Here is a 20896-nt window from a genome sequence, read left to right as displayed (position 1 = left end):
AATCACAATTATACAATAATAAACTGTTATTTCTTGTAATGATGATAAGTATACAGTAAATGGAACGCTGATCACCAATGGAACTAAATAGCGTAGAAAAATAATAAGAGATTGAAGAGAGACATAAGAGAAAAAGAGAGGGAGAGGGGAGAGAGAGAGAAACGGGAGAGGCTACCAATACAATGAGGTATAACTTTAAATGTAGATGGAAAGCGACAATGTACATGTTCCCCCCCCCCCCCTCTCAAGTTTGGAGATTGGAGTGCCGCCCATCATGGTCAAATATTATTTAGGTCAAAAACTTTGAAATTTATACTACGCCCTAATTAAAAAAAAGTCTTCTTATTCCCAAAGTTTGTATGAATAAAGAAAATATGTGTTAATGTGGGTCTTCACAAATGTAATTATATGCAAAGGATAACTAGAAAGGAAAGGGTGATAAATTTTTTATTTTTCGATGTTTAAGCACATTATTGCTTATAACGACAGACATTCTTCTGCAGTAAAATAGTATTGGACGAACTAATTTATGATTATACATAACTAATTTTACCTATTTTGCATTTTTTTGTACTTTTATTTTGTTGTGAAGTTTATTTTTAGTTATTTGTTGAATTATTTCCTATATTATTAGGGAAGGAAAAGTTGTAATACGTATGTTATATTTTGACAAGTTCTATGATTGATTATGAACGCAGAAACACCCCCCCCAAAAAAAAAACAGTTATAGATGTCACCGATTCAACATAATTGCTTGAGACTGAATTGTGTAATTTCACACGTTTGTATTTAAATTGATATCATAGAAATCATTTTGAACAATAAACGCTCCAAAAGTTCACATTTGTCTCCTCTTTATTAAATGATACAATAGCAAAAATTGTGACCAGCAAGACAAAATTTTAATTGGATGTTTGGTACATTGATGACATACAAAAGTAAATAAAAATAGATCCATTTGTATGTGAACCGAAACATATCTAAAGAAGAGTTCCGTTTCACGTTATGTTAGGCTAGTAATCATAGATGTCTTGTCTTTTTTTCCTCTAAAATGCATTTTTCCAAATCATTTTGTCAGATTTTATAAATACCTGGGTATGACTCAGAGGTTTCAGTACTTTATTTTGCTTTTTAATTGATTAGAGAATATCCAAACACAAACTTCATCAGTTGGATCGTTGTTCTTACTCTTTATCAATCTGGGGGGGGGGGTCAGCACCATGATATGAGGCTATTTTTATCTGAATGTTTTCCACAGAACATTCCTGACACTTTTACAAAAGATTCAATATCTATGTAATGTAGGCAGCTCCAAGGATTTTTAACAAAGAACTTCAAAATTCCCCCACCGATTGTTCTTCGTAAAGGCATACGTCACATTCCTAAAGAAACTTTAAAGTGCCATCGACTTAAAAGATTACCAGATATTTTACCTTAGCAAGGATTATGTTGACACGGCGAAATACGTTCTTTCCAAGTCGACTTAATGCATGTCGTCATGGCGATGTAGCCTACATTACTTGCAAATTTGTTATATTCTTGTCAATATGGCGAGATATGTGTCTTGTCAAGTTGACTTATAAAAAAGTAATGTATTAATATGGCAAGTTACGTCCACCACATTTCTCGCCATGTCGACATACAATTGTTTACAATTCTACTTGGGAAAATAACCTATCCTGTCATGTCGATAAACAACTCTTCATAAGTAAATTTCGATCACTTGGACATAATATAGTATAACGCCAACTTGCATGGTTAGATAACCGATAACCTCATGTCGACATACAACATTAAATAAGTCAACTGTGCGCTATAATGTAACGCGCCTTGTCAACATGCAACTTTTTATAAGTCGACTTGGCGTGAAAATGCATCTCGACATGTTGACATTTTGTCTACAAGGCAAGGTATAGTCTCACCACCTCCCTGATGGCTCTTTAAAGCTTCCATACACGTCACGTCATGTCACATTTTATTTTTGCAAAACTTACGCAAAATGGAGAATAGTGCACTTGCTCATCCATAGAAATCGAGACAATAAATGTTCTCAGTGTGCATAATATGTCTGGCTTGGAAATTACAAAAAAAAAGATGTGTTGGGAAATACTGCAATCACATGAATATACGTCTTTACCAGTGTGGTAAATGCGCAAAATATTTTAAGGTATTTTTTTTTTTTTTTTGTTTACAGGTCGTATGATGGCGCACACATTCGTATTCCGAAGGTTCGGATATTCCGATGTTTCGTTATTCCGAAGGTTCGAATTTCTGAAGGTTTGTAATTCCGAAGGTTCCTTAATCCGAAAAAGAAATGAGGTTCGTAATTCCAAAGGATCGTTAGTACGAAAACTAAATGATTATCTAACCTTATTCCGTTTTCGGACTATCGGTCCTTCGGAACAACGAACCTTATTTCGTTTTCGGATTAACGAACCTTATTTCGTTTTCGGATAAACGAACCTTCGGAACAACGAACCTTATTTCGTTTTCGGATTATCAAACCTTCGGAATAACGCCACAAATGTTCGGATTAACGAACCGTTTTACGCTTTCGGATCGAGGTATAGGCAATTTACGTGTTTCGGAATTACGAAGTGTAACCGTATGATGGACACCCCATCAGCAAATGTTGTTTTTCGTAGGAGTCCAAAAAAAACTTACATGTGCTGATCCAGAAATATCATAAAAACGCAGTTACGTATATTGAAAACGATTGGCTGGAAGGCTGCAGACATGTACACATAAGATAAAATAAAAATTTGATTATTATTAAGATCACACTTTGATCAGGAATAGCTCCATGCTTTGATCGTAAAAAGTAGTGTATATCTTGCCAGCAGCTTTACGAAGCATCCACTGTTTTAATTTCTTCTTTGGGGAGCAGAGGTAAATTTACATATGTTTCCTTCACTACAATTGATCAGTTGTAATTAAACATTATTCAATGCTTTCCATACGCATAACTTTTCAAGATGGGGAATCATTCTTTTAAAATGATTCCGGTATAGGTGATCAAAATGTTAGCACCACTTCTGATTGGCGGTGACATATGAATATCAAAACTTTGGCCTCTATATGAACAACTCTTCAATTACCTTATAGTTTCAAGGGACAAGACTATAGATTAAGAATGGTGTCCAGGAAAACAATTACACATTTCGCAGTAAGCGTCGCCGTTGATTTGCTATAATGGTTTATCACTTAATAATGCTGGGCTAATTTTGAAAGTAATGTTTAATTCTTAGATTGATGTTTGTTGATTTTAATCCACAATTATACTATTTCTACTTCCTTCACTATTTCCCTTCCCGTTTTCTCCAGATCGGCTACAAGATACGTTCATCCGGTCAAGCGGTGGTGCCTTTGCCCTATCCAACACCCTTCCAAGCATCACACTGCAGAGCGCTAACCTATCCAGCATGACAAACCTAGAGGCCGATCTCCACTGGTTTATCACAGCCACCTCCTACTCCTGGATCCAGGTTGATGTCCTGGAGATGGAGCCAGGAATGGGGGCCGATGTCTGCATCTCCGACACCTTCAAAACCTATGGAGAATGGGTGTGCATGACGAACTCGGTATCGTCCACCTCGTGGTATTCGTACGATGACGAGATCAGGTTGTCGTTCTCCGTCCTAAGAGGTGATCGGCCTGGCTCTGGCCTGACGGTGAAGCTGACTATCATTGGTAATATTATTTCGTGAAAAGGCTTTCTTAACATTTTAATCATTGTTTGTCTTGTCTGCATAGCGGAGTGAGACTTTAGGCGCCGCTTTTCCGACGGCGGCGTCGTCGTCGTTAAATCGTAACAAAGGTTAAGTTTTTGAAATGTCATCATAACTTTAAGTATCTGGACCTATTTCATGAAACTTGAACATTAAAGTCAGCAAGTATCACTCAACATCCTGCCTGAGTATAAGCTCAGATGTCAAAGATCAAAGGTCATTTAGGGTCGATGAACTTAGACCAAGTTGGGGAAATCGGCATTGAAATCTTAATCAAGGTTATATTTTTGAAATGTCATCGTAACTTTGTTGGTATACTGATTTAGTTCATGAAACGTGGACATATAATCATGTATCACTGATCATCTTTCATGAGATTCAGTTCAAATGAGGGCAAAGGTCATTTAGGGTCAATGAACTTTGACCATGTGGTTGTATTTGTATGAAGCTTGGATATATTAGAGTAATGAAGTATCACTGATCACTAGTCTTAGGTCAACGGTCAATTAGTGTCAATGCACTTATTTTATTATCATATGAATGGTGTTTTTCTTAATAATTATATATTTTAGTTATTTTCAAAGTCTGCACTGCTGCTATGTTGAATCGTGTAATGCAGGCGAGGCAACCAGAGGAATGACACGACGTTGGCTCTGGTCTTAATATTTCAGGGGCATATAGTGCTAGGGTTAGGATTGTAATCGAGTTTTTGGTTCAGAATTATGTGCAGATTGCTAGTTTTGGAGATTAGATTTTATGTTTGGCTTAACATGCAGATTTCTCATCGGAGCAATTGTCGTCGGAGCAAATGTCATGGAACCCTGTGTAAAAACGTCAAATACACTTGTATACTGATTTGCTTGGGATGTACAGTATGTATCAACCATCATTTATCAATTAACATTAGCTTTATAAACGAACGTTTCTTTTCAAGGCAACACGCAATTTAAGGCATGTGAGGTTGCGACGGGTAGTTACCACGGAACCCTCTTTAGGTCGTCATTTGAATATCTTTCTCCAAAAAAAGAGTTTAAGTTTGTAAATAGATTGCACCTAGGGTCCGGATGGTAGACCCTAAACCATAGTAAAGTTATGTTCTTTCGCTTTTCAACAGATCATTTAACATGGAATGGTCAGTTCCTGACCATACCATCGTGCAACCCGAAAGTGACTCTACAGGAAGCTGAAACCATCAGATTTACTTCACCATTCTTCAATCAATCTGTTGAAAATGTGAAATACCAGTGCAGGATGACATTCACCAACGGATTGCAGCCAGCCGGCTTTCAGTATCATCATCTCGATGTCATAGACAGGGTTATAGTTCATACAAGAGAGTCTGGCGATTTTTTGAAACTCGCGGAAGCTACGGATATTCACATGGGCTCTTTGGACTTCCCCATCATCTCTGTGTCACCAACTCCAGAAATTTCCGTTGACGTGAATAAACCAGATTACCAGGGGACTGAAGTTGGTCTTATGGTGCAACCATATACGGAAGGTAAGACTTCTTCATCATATCAAAATGATGATAGTACTATCAATTGGCATCTATTAGACATTTCCGAGACGCCCTATTATTGTTACTCCGATCTTAACTCGAGCGGCCGAATGGAGAACTGAGATTAAACAGATAGTAGAGAGTTTTCGCATTTAATACGGAGTCACTCTCTAAAACGCACCGATTCCATTGAAAATGCAAGTCAAATCACAATGGAGGGCTGAGAGGCTTTTGTCGAAAGTTTGTGGACCGGGACAACAACGTAGTCTCTTGACTCTTGACACTTGTTCGTCCGGTGCAAATCTTCGGATGATCTGCTGTCCCAGTCCACCAACTTTCGACAAAAGCCTCTCAGCTCTCCATTATGATTTGACTTGCATTTTCAATGGAATCAGTGCGTTGTAGAGAGCAGCTCCATAGTAAATGCGAAACTCTCTAGATTCGAAGGAACGAACAAGCCGCTCTTCGGTTATTGTTATAGGTATACAGAAACTGTAGTGCACCGTCTGATCTGTCGAACGGTATACACCAGTGACACTAAACCCATTGCCATAATGGAGGAGGGATCTGCGTTTTTGAAACTTCATCCTAATTCACACCCATGAAAAGAATGAAGAACATGAGCAAACGAACATCAGCAATTTTTTGTGTGTTTGGGAGAAAAAAAATGAATGATCGTTTGATCATGTTGATTAGAAGATAAGCAGATTCCAAATATTTCTTATCCACAGACATACTGAATATAGGTCCACACCCTTTGTCATCATTTGGCTTCGCCATGGAACTTGATAACGCCTCATTCCAACAGGACTTCATCACCCTTGGCTATCCGGTTCTTCCCAATGCGGTCATGAACTTCAAATGGCTGTTCGACAATCGCGTCACTGGTACGGCCATCAAAATTCAATTCATCGATTTTGACATCGGTGCGGCCACCCTTTTTGGCCATGTAGCAGAGACGAACCCACCTCTATGGCAGTTGACAGGATCAGGGATCCCAGAAGATATCCTCACGGACACGACGAGACTGACACTCCTGCTTCATTCGGATTCTCAAGGCACATGTTGCAACAGAGGGATTTACTTCAATTTAACATTAATAACAAGTATGATCAATCATTTTTGTAATTTCATTACAAATTAAGAGCGGGGCATTTTATCAACATTTTATTATCTGACGAGTTGTCAGGTTCGACATCTTTCATTTTATTTGATTGGGTAGCAAACACATGCGTCTGGCTGTTGTTACGGTATTGTTACGGTAATGATGTGAAAGGCTGATAACCAACAAAAAATGTTTGAGTACGGGTGAATTAAAGGTGAAAATTTCCCGTACGACATGAAACATTTTCACCCCTAATTCATCAAAGGAAAACATATTTTTGTTGGTTGTCATTTTTTTACATGACTACCCAGTATACTTTAATGTTACCACAAATGAAAGTACTTGTTTGTTTGGACAGCAGGTTTAAGATTGTTGTGAAAATGGCTGATTTTTCTATCATGGAAGATTATCTAAAAGATTAAATATGAATGAGCAACTACTTATTTTTTTCAGTTGATAATATGGACTTGACCGCATCACTGAAAACTCGCTTAATTGACTGAATAAATAAATCTGGAAAACAAAGAGGTATACGGACTCCATTTCCCCAGTTTTTTTGTTAAATGGGTGGATATCATTTAGTTGAGTGTTGAATGGTGTCAATTCAATAAATCAGTGAATAAAATAATGATGAGTTTTCAATACATGTTCAGATAAATCCATATTGGTATTTGTCCTCTAAACTTAAAATTACACTTTCGATACTCATTATATATCATTTTGGTTGAAATGGTAGGCCTATGCCTAGATAATACAAATATTTTATCAACCATTGTTACCGATCAGCGCATTAAACTTAAAAGTAACGGACAGGAGCATATATGAATCAAAATGTCTAAGTGGAATTGAAAGGGGGGGGGGTTAAGGGAAAACGACGTTTGAAAAGATAGGCGTATATTACATAAATATTGATGACGCTGCAATGTTATTATAGGCAATAAATGCGCATGTTCGACAAACCCAACTTAATATTGAATCTATATAAATGCCATTTTGGACATGGATACCCGTCAAGAAGATGTATGTTATCATTTTATTATGTGAAATTATTAATAACATATTGGAAAAAATATGCACATAATGAACATGATGAAGACAATGATATTTAGGCTTATCGAGGTGTTACAATTACACCCTAGATATGAACGTAACACCAAATAGTGTAAAAGTGATAATCAAAGGTGTTGAGCACCACACGTTTAACACCAAATAAAATCTCTGGTGTAGTTCCTTTATGTACACCGGTCAACACTACAATAATTGCTTTGTGATCTCCTAATAAATTACTGTACATGATTTTTCCCTCAGTGATCGATGAATGTTTGAGCTTTCCTTGTCTAAATGGAGGAACCTGCTTCGACGAGTTCGAATCATTCCGATGTCACTGTCCCAACGAGTATGAAGGAGACTTGTGCCAAAACCGTAAGTTATAACATGAATAACATGATGGAAAGCTTATTTAGGCATTGAAGTGGGAACACTGTTACCTCCTTTCAGATTTGGCAAGAACTATTCGAATCTGCTTTTCATACTTAAGCGTTTAAAAAAAGAGATAATCAGGGAGTTTTGTTCATTTGTCGACATTCTCTTAAAACGAGTTTACAGAATAAAGCAATAATTACCTTCATGTATATTTGTAAACCAGAATAATATTACCCTGTATCTGTATGTGAATATTCCAAACTACATTTTATTGCGATCTGGGGCCCTATTCGCTTATACTTTTTGTTGTGGAAACTTCCCCCCCCTCCCCGCTGCATAGTTATGCGATTAATATTTCGGCGCGGGGCGGGGGGTGGGGGTTAAATATGGTAAATACCTGCACACGGAAGTCCCTTCCAATATACAAGTAACTTGTGAATATTATCTGTTATCTTCTGACTCAACCTCCGAATTTGATGTTTAATACTAAAGTGTAATATTGCACTGTATTCTCAAAACTTGTCTATTTCCACATTTGCTAATAATACACGAGGATAAAGCTCAATAATTTTATGAACGCACAATACTTTCTTCATAAAGCTATGTTATGGTCCATTCTCATGTAATCCCAGTTATTGATCTGGTAAAATTATCTATTTACTTTTTACTGTTCACTTTTTGTTCAAAACTTGTTACTTAATCAAATAATTGCCAACGATAACACTCAACACGGATGTCGTACAACTTTGAAATGGGTCAAAGTTAAATCTTTATCTGAAAGCAAGATGGTATTCTCGTTTCATCACCATTTGTTTATCTTACACACCAAAATCCAAGTTGATAAGTATCTATGGCTTATTCTCTGTTAGCTTAAGTATGTGTTGATAAAACTATATAAAACGTGATGCATCAAGTGTGCGCTCTTTTTATTTCAAGTTATTTCATAAAGCAATAAGTTTCAATGATTTCTGGTATAAAATTAAAAGGAAGGACTCCCCTAATTGTTCTTTATGTAACAGTTAGCCGGAAACCTATTTACATATTTTTATTGAATGTCCTGAAACCTATTTGGGATGAAATTATGAAAGCTATTATCAAGGAAACCAAAAAACACGATTTACAGAATGGTTCAAAATTTGAAAAATGTTCGATTATATTGATGATTAATTCCTTACATATTTGTTTCTTTTGCTTAAGTATTACCTTTATATTTGTAAATTTCAGAACCACCGACTTTTGACGGTTATAAAGTATATTTGACGGTTGACCTCTAACAATGATATTGGATATCGTATTGCCAAGAAAAATAATAAACTTACAAGCCATTTTCGGAAATGGAGATTTTGTGAGATTTTAAAACAGAACAAGTGGTGATTTGTATAAGCAATGCCGTGCAATAAACTGAAATTCTCTTAATCTTCTGTTCAGATTACATTCTCTTGGTCTCATAAAAATGTGTTCAATCTTTTCATAAGAGAAACTATATTTGTTGTTTAACCTTTCGAAAACATCAGGTATTGAGAAGTTACATTTCATAAAATTTGCATAAGCGTTTTTAGATACTCACATCTCTATTGACAAAATTCTTTTTAATATGAACATTTTTAATGTTCCCGATATAACTGATATTTCTTCCCTAAGGGAAGCCTCTTTGCTATCTATTTTCATATTTCATTTCCAGCTGACTGGAAAAGTTTTATATATTGACTCTAAAATTATTTATGTTTAAACCCTGTCTTTGGAAGTACGAAAATGGCCTTAAGTTTCCATCATAATCCAATATGTTTCAATCAGTGAATATTTTTTTTCATATATTTTTTGGTTAAATATGCATTTCCCTTCAATTTGTGCAAATTTATTGTTAAAAATACCTCATTTCCTTTAAATGTTTCAGATTTTAAACGAAAATCATTCGTCTCTATCCATACTTCTAACAAATCTATACATGTATAAAATTGCGGCAATGCTATCTCCAACAATCCAAGCAAGTAATCACATGAAAATATAAAATTTCCTCCCAGATGTTTTGTGGCATAGTTGAAATATTGTTTCCATTTCATTGCATTATTTTCTTTTAGTCTTTTAATCCACATAACTCTCTGTGCCTTTATTAACCATTGAAAATTCATCATTTTCAAGCCACCTTGATGGTAATCTAAATACATCGTTCTTTTGTTAATCTTATTTCTGCCACCCCAAAAAAAGTAAAAGCCAACTGATCAAGCTCAACATAAACCCATTCTGGGATTGGTGTAAGAGATGCCACATATATGAATTTTTAAAAGATAAACTGCTTTAATAGTTGTATTTTGCCCATCAAAGTTAAATCTCTTTGCTTCCACCAGTTTAACAACTTCTTTATTTTACTTAATACTTCTTTATAATTCAATCTTTAGTTTACTTCTACATCTAAAGAAAACATATACCGAGAATCTTTATGAAATCCACCTTTTGGCCAAAAGACAAATCATATGATTTTCCTTGGGAGGAACCTAATAATAAAACCTTCGTCTTATCGCTATTAAGTTTAAGTCCTGACACTTTTCTGAATTTTTCTAAAATTTCTATTACTTTTTTGACTGAATCTAGATCTCGGACAAATATAGACATATCATCTGCATACATAACCTGTTTTACTTCTTCCTTTCCAAAGGAAATTCCTTTAACATCATTATTATATCTTATATTATGCGCTAATACTACTATGCTAAAATGAAAAGATATGGTGAAAGCGGATCTCCCTGCCGGACCCTTCTTTCAACATGAAAATAGCTTGTAGAATCTCCTCCATTAAAAATACAACTTTGGCTATTTGTATATAATATTTTGACCCATTTGCGAAATTGCTGGCCAAGACCGAATGAACCTAATGTTTGATGTAAAAATTTGTGGGATATCGAATCAAAGGCTTTTTTTAAATCAATTGCTATCATGTACCCAGGGATATTATTATATAACGTATGAAAAAGCATATCATCAATCAATCTAATAGCTTCTCCTATGTTCCTGTTTTTAAATCAAAGGTTGCGATCGATTGAAAAAAAACGTGAAGCATATTCATTGGATCTATGACAGTTTAATTTGAAAGAACTTTAGACAAATTCTAAGACACAGGCAAATCATCAATAATATTAAAATAAATATTGAAGATTTGTCATTTTGTATACATTGAGACGTTCCATCCTATAAATTATCAGGATTATCATGTATCTTATTTGATTGGTTATGGTTGATCAATCTTAACGATATATATTACTTTAAAGTTTAGCTCTGCAGTTTCAAACCTGACGGAAACTTTCACAAATACCGACATATTTTGAGGTGTGGGATGGGCTGACATATTTTTCCAAATATTTTTTTCTTGTTAACTTCATCTTTTTTTTAAATTTGACTAGAATTGAGTCTTGTAGTACTGAAAGAGTTTTTCACATCGATGTAACTAAAATTCAATTGCGTTTACAAAAATACAAACGAAAAACTATACTTACACAATTATTACTAGAATTATATTACTACTATATTATTACAATTAATACTAGATTTATTATTAGACAAGTATTACTCTATTATCAAAACAGAAATTACCACACAAAGGCCGATTCAGACGACGGAGAGCTCAACTACAGGTAGGAAAAGGTTTCGTAGTCCTAACATTCGTCATAAATGTTGTTTTTCTTTACATTAAAAAAAATCTTTGTTGCCATACTCGGATAATTATCATGAAAGATTTTAAGAAAATTAGTTTGTGTCATCACATCAAGTAGGTAAATCTCGTAACCCGACCATTCGAGAAAACGGGGCCCCTTATTCCAGAAACGTAGGGTCCAGTTTACCCGACTATTTGCCAAATACGATATAATTCTCATAGAACATTGGGTAAATTTGACCAAAATTTTCGGCAATTTACAGGGGTAATAACTTCTTTCGAATGGAAGAGTAAACTGGACCCGACGTTTCGAAAATTTAACATTTTCACGAATCTTCGGGTTTCACGATTACCCGACCAGCCGCGATTACCAAATGTGATCACACAAGCCAGTAAATTTTGGACTGACTATTCATTTTTAGTTCATACTGGTGTTGAAATGGTTATTTTCCATGTATCATCGACGATGGGAGATAAGGGTTCACAATAAAAGTTAATGTTGAGGGTACTGCTGATTCACTTATTGTTGTCACTCGATTTAAAGGAAAGGTCCAGGCAAAAAATATTCATATCTAAATAGAGTAAAATTCAAAAAGCAAAATGATAATAATAATAAACAGTTCTTGTATAGCGCATGTCACAATTATGAATAATGTCTCTATGCACTTCCAAAAGACTTGGAAAATGCTGAAAATTTCATCAAAATCGGATAACAAATAACGAAGTAATTGAATTTTAAAGTTTATCAATATTTTGTGAAAACAGTTACGCACATCGTCATGAATATTCATGTGGGCTGATAATGTCACATCCCCACTTTCCTTTTTCTTATGTTATTACATGAAATCATAAATGTTACATTTTTCATACATATGTAAATGATGTGTCTCCATTATGCTGAAATAAGTTGCGGCAATAAATAACAAATGCACTTAATCAGTTATCAATCCAATTGTTTTAGCTCATGGTAGAATTTTTTTTAATAAACCTAATTTGATTTAATAAAATACAAAATAACAAGTGGGGATGTGACATCACCAGCCCACCTGATGAAAATTCATGACGACATGCCTAGAACTGTTTCACCGGAATAATGCAAATCTTAAAAATTCAATAACTTCATTATTTGTTATCCTATTTTGACAAATTTTCAGCATTTTGTTCTGAGAATTTTATTCTATCAAGATATAAATATCTCCAGCCTGTACCATCCATGTAATTGTATTGATTACATTTTGATTAGGAATAGGCAACACCATAAAGATAAAGTCATGTTACGAATTCTAAAGACATCCATGCTCATGTGTTTTTTTTAGCTCACATTACGACGATCGCAACACAGACAACGGATGTAACAGGTATGTGGATATTACACTGAAGTGTATATAGGGAATCGCAACTTCATGACACATTGCATAATTTGTTTAAATACAAATGTGGCTATCAAAACGAACTCAAACTCGTTACAAATTGTCGTGAATTTAGTAGAAAGGTGTTAGTGTAATTAGTGCCCTTGTGTGTAAGTAGCGAGTATTCGCACCGCCACGCTGAACGAATACTTTAGAACCATGTCTAGAACACAGTAAATGTGTTAAAAATGTCCGTGTGTTAAAAATGTCCGTCAAATTCAAATGACAATGAACAGCTGTGAGCAGGCGCGCCGGAACACTTTCATTTTTTTTTGGGTGGGGGGGGGGCAAAATCTCGAAGGGGGCACAATATTTTTGACAGCGTGAGATACTGAAGCGATCGAGCGGGAGAGGGTGTGGGACCCCCCCCCCCCACGGTAACGACTTGTGTAAAAAGGGAGTATAGATTTGCGTTTCTAAGAGAATTCAAAATTAAATTTCTTGAAATTCAAACATAGAATTCACTAAGAAAGACTTTAGACTCACAATCTATGAATAAACCTATGAAATCTACGCGCAAAACGATCGCTTCGAAATGTGTTTTTTGTGTCTCATCAATTAAATTTCCTATATTGACTCAAAATACCAGAAATTACATTTTTCATGCAATATCCTTTCAGTAATATTAATATGTACATTTACAAACACGGACGACGCGAGAGAGCACACTCATCATAAGTTTCAAGTAATTCCTGTCTGAACAAGGAGTGTACTAAGCAGAAAAAGCGCAACACCAGTAACAAAATACATTCTAATGAATGTCTTTTTTAATTCAAAATTTCATACTGTTCTGACGAGGCAGACGTCGATAAGCACTTAAATACCCATTCTATGCAAATCACTTCTGACATCAGCATTGGAGAGAGTCCCTGATTATCCATGCATGGGGCAATACATTTCATATTTTGTAACTGAAGGAAAAACAATTTAAAACTTTTCTGAAAATCATTAAAGTTTAAAACATTCATCACTCGATTTATGTGTTTCCTTTTGCATGTTTTGTATGGATGGGAAGCACTTTTAGATGACCCCTTCAAAATCTTCTTTTTCTTTACATAATGTGACCATTACTAGGAAATGATGATTATCAAATTCCTGGAAATATTCATTTGTAAATAATCATGAACTGATTAATAAAACACTGCAGTTCATAATGTACATTATGTAATATTATTAGAAAAAACCCAATTACATTCCAATAGCGGATCGAAAAAGTGGATATAGGAAGAAGTGAAATTGTTAGGGGAGGAAGTCAAGAATTGATAGTCGAGTTTTTGTTTAAATGCGCGTAGTCCTGCTACTCCATTCACCGACTCAAGCTAGCATCTATTTTATCCAATAATCCAACTACTCAAGCCTCTTTAACTCTTTCACCTTTTCAGTTTTATTCGAAAATTAGTGAACGGGTGCAGTCCTTCCTTAGTTTTGGAGCCGACAAAGAATTGCAAAATTATGTCGTCTGTCCATGCAAAGTTCTGGACGAAACTGCTATATGGATTCATCACTTTTCGACAAAGAGTCCTTTGTTGGTTATTGTCATGAAGAGCATTTGACGATAAATTCTACATGTTCTTGAAAGCGCTCTGCGTCCCGATGCAAAAACTCCCTATTACAGTCATGTATTTGAAACATTCACCTCCGGAGAGGGGTGAAGAAAGTTAGAAAAGGTGAGAGAGATAAAGACAGGGGGGGGGGGGAAGATGGAGACAAAATAACCGAATTAGTTTTTCATTCGATTTCAGATTTCATGACGCATGACCCAACTTCGAAGACTACAACTCGCAGTGGTAAGGAACCATTAAAGGCATTATTGACTCTGAGGGTGTGCTGGAGAGGTGTTAAAACACTGCTATTTAAAGTGTCTTATTCCTTCTCCCTATAATACAATTCCAGGCAGTGATAAGTAATTGAAAAGAGTTTGAAAAAAAGTTTGTCGTGTTGAGGAAAAATTCGAGATTAAAAAAAAACCGAGGTCCATGCATGAACATGAGGTTTTTCATTTTCATAAATAAACTTGAATTCTGACAAATGCCAGGGTTGCTAAAACAAAAAGCTTAGTCTGCGTATAACCGTGTCCCTAATTATTTGGACAATTTTTGTCTCACCTGCATAGCAGAGTGAGACTATAGGCGCCGCTTTTCCGACGGCGGCGGCGGCGTCAACATCAAATCTTAACCTCGGGTTAAGTTTTTGAAATGACATCATAACGTAGAAAGAATATGGACCTAGTTCATGAAACTTGGCCATATGGTTAATCAAGTAATACTAAACATCCTATTAGAGTTTCATGTCACATGACCAAGGTCAAAGGTCATTTAGGGTCAATGAACTTAGACCATGTTGGAGGAATCAACATCAAAATCTTAACCTGAGGTTAAGTTTTTGAAATGTCATCATAACTTAGAAAATATATGGACCTAGTTCATGAAACTTGAACATAAGGTTAATCAAGTATCACTGAACATCCTGCACGAGTTTTATGTCACATGACCAAGGTCAAAGGTCATTTAGGGTCAATGAACTTTGGCCGAATTGGGGGTATCTGTTGAATTCCCATCATAACTTTGAAAGTTTATGGATCTGATTCATGAAACCTAGACATAATAGTAATCAAGCATCACTAAACATTTTGTGCAAGTTTCAGGTCTCATGATTAAGGTCAAAGGTCATTTAGGGTCAATGAACTTTGGCCGAATTGGGGGTATCTGTTGAATTACCATCATAACTTTGAAAGTTTATGGATCTGATTCATGAAACTTGGACATTAGAGTAATCAAGCATCACTGAACATCCTGTGCGCATTTCAGGTCACATGACCAAGGTCAAAGGTCAATGAACATTGGCCGAATTGGGTGTATCTGTTGAATTACCATCATAACTTTGAAAGTTTATGGATCTGATTCATGAAACCTGGACATAATAGTAATCAAGCATCACTGAACATTTTGTGCAAGTTTCAGGTCTCATGATTAAGGTCAAAGGTCATTTAGGGTCTATGAACTTTGGCCAAATTGGGGGTATCTGTTGAATTACCATCATAACTTTGAAAGTTTATTGGTCTAGTTCGTTAAACTTGGACATTAGAGTAATCAAGTATCACTGAACATCCTGCGCGCATTTCAGGTCACATGACCAAGGTCAAAGGTCAATGAACTTTGGCCGAATCGGGTGTATCTGTTGAATTACCATCATATCTTTGAAAGTTTATGGATCTGATTCATGAAACCTGGACATAATAGTAATCAAGCATCACTGAACATTTTGTGCAAGTTTCAGGTCTCATGATTAAGGTCAAAGGTCATTTAGGGTCTATGAACTTTGGCCAAATTGGGGGTATCTGTTGAATTACCATCATAACTTTGAAAGTTTATTGGTCTAGTTCGTTAAACTTGGACATAAGAGTAATCAAGTATCACTGAACATCCTGTGCGAGTTTCAGGTCACATGATCAAGGTCAAAGGTCATGTAAGGTCAATGAACTTTGGCCATGTTGGGGTTTTTTGTTGAATAACCATCATATCTCTGTAAGTTCATTGGTCTAGTTCATAAAAAGTGGACATAAGAGTAACCATGTATCACTGAACATCTTGTTCGAGTTAGAGTAGTTTTCAAATTCAGCACTGCTGCTATATTGAACCGCGTGATGCAGGTGAGACGACTAGAGGCATTCCACTTGTTTATTCATTCACAGCTGTATGATGGATAAAACAGTATTAATAATTTTATCACATTGACTGAATCGAAGAAAAGTCCTTTCGAAAGCTTTTGTTTTGATACATTGTATGTATGATATTATTTCATTTTCAACTATTTTTACGGCAACGTTTTTTTATTTCGATTTTTTTTCCAGAACCAACTTCTACTATGTCACCTACTATAAACGGTAAGCATCAAATGATGTAGAAAAGGAAAAGAATATTTTGAAAATATATATATACATATATTTTACTTTTTATATCAGATGCTGATATTTTGAGGTCTATCCTGCAGGAAAGAATAGTGTGTTTGTGGTGTTTTCACAGTATGCTCCTAGTGTGTTCACAGTATGTCCCCAATGTGTTCACAGTGTGTCAACAGCGTGTTCACAGTGTGTGCCCAATGTGTTCACAGTTAGTCCCCAATGTGTTCACAGTGTGTCAACAGCGTGTTCACAGTGTGTCCCCACTGTGTTCATAGTTTGTCCCCAATGTGTTCACATTGTGTCAACAGCGTGTTCACAGTGTGTTCACAGTGTGTTCACAGTGTGTCCCCAATGTGTTCACAGTGTGTCCCCAATGTGTTCACAGTGTGCCCCAATGTGTTCACAGTGTGTTCCCAATGTGTTCACATTGTGTCAACAGCATGTTCACAGTGTGTGCCCAATGTGTTCACAGTTTGTCCCCAATGTGTTCACAGTGTGTCAATAGCGTGTTCACAGTGTGTCAACAGCGTGTTCACAGTGTTTCCTCAATGTGTTCACAGTGTGTCCCCAATGTGTTCACATCGTGTCAACAGCGTGTTCACAGTGTGTCCCCAATGTGTTCACAATTTGTCACAGTGTGTGCCCAATGTGTTCACACTGTGTCCCCAATGTGTTCACAGTGTGTCAACAGCGTGTTCACAGTGTGTGCCCAATGTGTTCACAGTGTGTCCCCAATGTGTTCACAGTGTGTCAAAAGCGTGTTCACAGTGTGCTCCCAATGATCTTTTTTAGTATAAGTACTATTCCACACAGCGTTGAGCGTACACCTGTTCAGTCTGAGTGCAGTCAATAGCTTTAATGATTTTTACGATTGAGACACTGCTTATGCTATACACAAAATTATGAATGTATTATGATCTCTATTTGTGCGTATTTTCATCTGCGGCCTGGTTTATATTACTGATATTTCTTTCATTTTTGCTTTCATTTAGTTGTTCTATGATAAATTATATTTCACCCTCTTAGATGACAGATTGATAATTAGATTTCAACAAACATTTCTCAACAGATGGCAAAAACACAGGAGAATCGAAGGATTCCGATGTACTCATTATCGCACTGAGTGTTAGCATCGTAATGGCCTTTTTCCTCATCATATTCCTGGTTGGCGTGGTGGTTTACCGAAGTCAGAAGCAAACAGGGACTTTGTCACGCGCTGTCCCTCTGTCGTGCTCCCCAAACGGACTAATCCAGGAGAATGGACCAGCCTTTAATGGGTACCAAGAAGGGATCGAGTTCAATAATAATACCGCTCTCATCCCCCACTTCCAGATCACCCACCTGAATATGAGACGATCGCAGATGTGGCAGTAAACGGGGCTTGTGGGGGCTGCTACATTGAATTGGACAAGCGCGCCATGGATGGTGGTGCATATGTGAAGCTCAATGAAAAAATTCTATACCCCAGAAAGATTCACAAGCAAACTGAACGCAATAATGTCTCCCCCGCTGGAAATCAGGTACGTCACACTAATTTTGCATTTGAATAAAATGATTTTTTTTCCAAAATGATATTTGAGAGTGATCGGAAAGGGCACAAGTAACATGATTTTAAAAGGAAATTATCAGATAATTGTGAGAGGAATATTTTTCTTTCAAGTAAGAAAGTCCCCCCAAAGGACAATCTGAACTTAAAACAAGTGGGGTTCAAATGAAAGAGAAGGGGTACCTCTACAAAGACAAAGAGCTGAAGAAAGAGAGGGAGAGACATAGAGGGAGAGAGAGAAAAAACATTGATGGGACATTTCTCAGATTTTTATGTAGGTATTATTCCATTTATCATCAGAATGATAAATGGAACTCACCCACTAGCACTCACTCGAACTTTTTAAAACTTTTTCTTTTATCTTCCCACTAAATATCTATACTTTCATACTTTCTATTTCGTGACATCATTTTATCGAATTATATTTATAATCTATTACGGTTCCCATGTAGCCCTCCCCCATGGCTGCTATTGTTTCAAGCAGTTACCTGCTTATTGTAGCTGCATTTTTACCCACTTTACTCTTGGACATGCTTCATTTTTATGTAGTTTTCAGTCGTATACATATATCTTTTAAATTGTCACGCAAAAATGTACTCATTTATGTCATTGTTATTGTATCAATTTGTATTTATTTGTTATTGATTTATGAATAAAATGCAGAAACTCCTAAAAAAAGAAGAAGAATGCGCATCCGCATTGGGTTGGAAAAAATAATTGACGTGAAAGAATTCCTTTTTTGTTTTGGCTAAGCCCACTGTCCCTCTACCCCTTTCCTGGACACCCTCAACATTTGCTACTTTTTTTAGCTTCATGACATCGTATTTCTGATTCATCTTTCTTGTGTTTTTCGTTATGGGAATATATTAAAAATGAAACAAAAATATGTTTTAAGACAAAATTTTAAGAAATCAACAAGTTCAATGTACATTTTCCAAGAAGATGCAAATATTTGCATTCTAGAAAAGCACCATTCCCGGGGCACCACTGCTACTATATAAGCTTGTTTGGGTATGTTACCACAACAGAAATCCTTCAAAATCTTCCAAAAGCATAGTTTCATACTTTTTATAAGATAAACAGATTCGAGCAAAATGATTTGAACAATGGGTGATTTCAAGTTCGGTGTACGGTGTTGGTGTTGAGACCAGGTGTTGAGAGCGTGAAAAGGCTGCTGAATCGATCTCCAACACCGAGCTGGTTCAGCTCACGCCTCTGCGCTACGTTGCTGATCATCTTAACTTTACGCGAGAATTATAGCTTCTCGACGACGAAAGTGAAATCGGGGAGAAATTACAGTAAAATCTCAACGCACAAAATGCAAACGCTAAAATTACTTAAGAGTCCGAAAGAGTAAATATTGCCCATTAAAATGTATGAGACTCGGATTTGCACTCATCTTGTCTGTAAAAATATAATTTTAGGGGGATGTTTCATCCTGTTCACCGCCTGTTCGTGGTCATCAAATCACCAAAACCCACACCCAAACCGTACTTGAAATCACGATTTCCCAATCAATGGGATTTGTTGTTGGTGAATGGGTAATTGCACGTACATCGTCAACACCGGCATGTGATGCTCGGTTCAGCAGACGACATTCAACACCAACGCCCAACACGAACTGCCGGAAATACGTCATATTTCCGAGATCAATCCCAACACCAGCATCATTTCAAGTACGGTGTTGACGGTGGCTGATATTGTCACAACACCAACACCAGATTTCAACACCGTACGTGAAATCACCCAATGATTCTGCACTCATTGACTATCTCGTCCAAAAGAATGCTACTCTGTCAGGGCCGGATTAAGACACCAGGTCCGGTCACATTCATCAAAATGGTTATTTTTTGATGAATTTTGGTTTAATTTTCTCTTTCTAACAGGTATCTGTAAAGTCAGAGTCCGGGGACTATCTCAAACCAGACGCCATTCAGATGAATGGCTGTGCACCTCTACATTAGTGGACAGCAAACATCAGAGTTGAACACGCTTCACGAGTGAGACGAGAAGCAGGCGCGCCGGAACACTTTTTTTTTTTTTGGGGGGGGCAAAATCCCGAAGGGGGCACAATATTTTGACAGCGTAAGATACCGAAGCGATCAAGCGGGAGAGGGTGTGGTGGGACCCCCCCCACGGTAAGGACTTTGTGTAAAAATGGAGTATAAAAGTTGCGTTTCCAAGAGCATTCAAAAATACATTTCTTGAGAATTAAACATAGAATTCATTACGAAAGACTATACTCATAATTAATGAGAACCTAATGAAATCTACGCGCAAAACGATCGCTTCGGAATGTGGTTTTCGTGTCTGATTAATTAAATTGTGTATTACGCTTATATTAACTCAAAATACCAGAAATTACATTTTTCATGCAATATCCTTTCAGAAATATTTACTTATGTACATTTACATACACGGACGACGCGAGAGAGCACAATCATCATAAGTTTTTAAGTAATTCTTGTCAGAACAAGGAGTGTATTAAGCAGAAAAAGCGCAACAACAGAAACAAAATAAATTCTAATGAATGTCTTTCCAAATTCAAAAGTTCATAATGTACATTATGTAACATTATTTAGAAGAAAACAATTACATTCCAATAGCGGATGTGGTTGACGGTACACCATGTAGAGTT

At 36.3% G+C, this 20896-nt stretch overlaps 1 protein-coding gene across 2 annotated transcripts in view; it reads left to right on the top strand.

The window, feature by feature from the left end:
* Positions 1–20896, top strand: part of LOC121411397 — a 47972-nt gene that overhangs the window by 4006 nt on the left and 23070 nt on the right. Inside the window, exons 3-12 of one of the 2 annotated variants that reach the window (XR_005969462.1) lie at positions 3325–3690; positions 4843–5229; positions 5961–6335; positions 7643–7756; positions 11335–11382; positions 12719–12760; positions 14554–14598; positions 16662–16694; positions 17782–18232; positions 20145–20340. Coding sequence is in view for 1 of the 2 variants with exons in the window: in XM_041604102.1 (XP_041460036.1) it covers positions 3325–3690; positions 4843–5229; positions 5961–6335; positions 7643–7756; positions 11335–11382; positions 12719–12760; positions 14554–14598; positions 16662–16694 (1410 nt within the window). In the remaining variant the exon portion in view is untranslated. Of the gene's footprint in view, positions 1–3324; positions 3691–4842; positions 5230–5960; positions 6336–7642; positions 7757–11334; positions 11383–12718; positions 12761–14553; positions 14599–16661; positions 16695–17781; positions 18233–20144; positions 20341–20896 lie in introns of those variants that run through there. The other variant, XM_041604102.1, reaches the window with a different exon arrangement.

This window comes from Lytechinus variegatus, chromosome 3 (assembly GCF_018143015.1).
Source record: "Lytechinus variegatus isolate NC3 chromosome 3, Lvar_3.0, whole genome shotgun sequence".
In the NCBI taxonomy this organism is placed as follows: domain Eukaryota; kingdom Metazoa; phylum Echinodermata; class Echinoidea; order Temnopleuroida; family Toxopneustidae; genus Lytechinus; species Lytechinus variegatus.
This window is presented reverse-complemented; position numbering and strand designations above follow the sequence as displayed.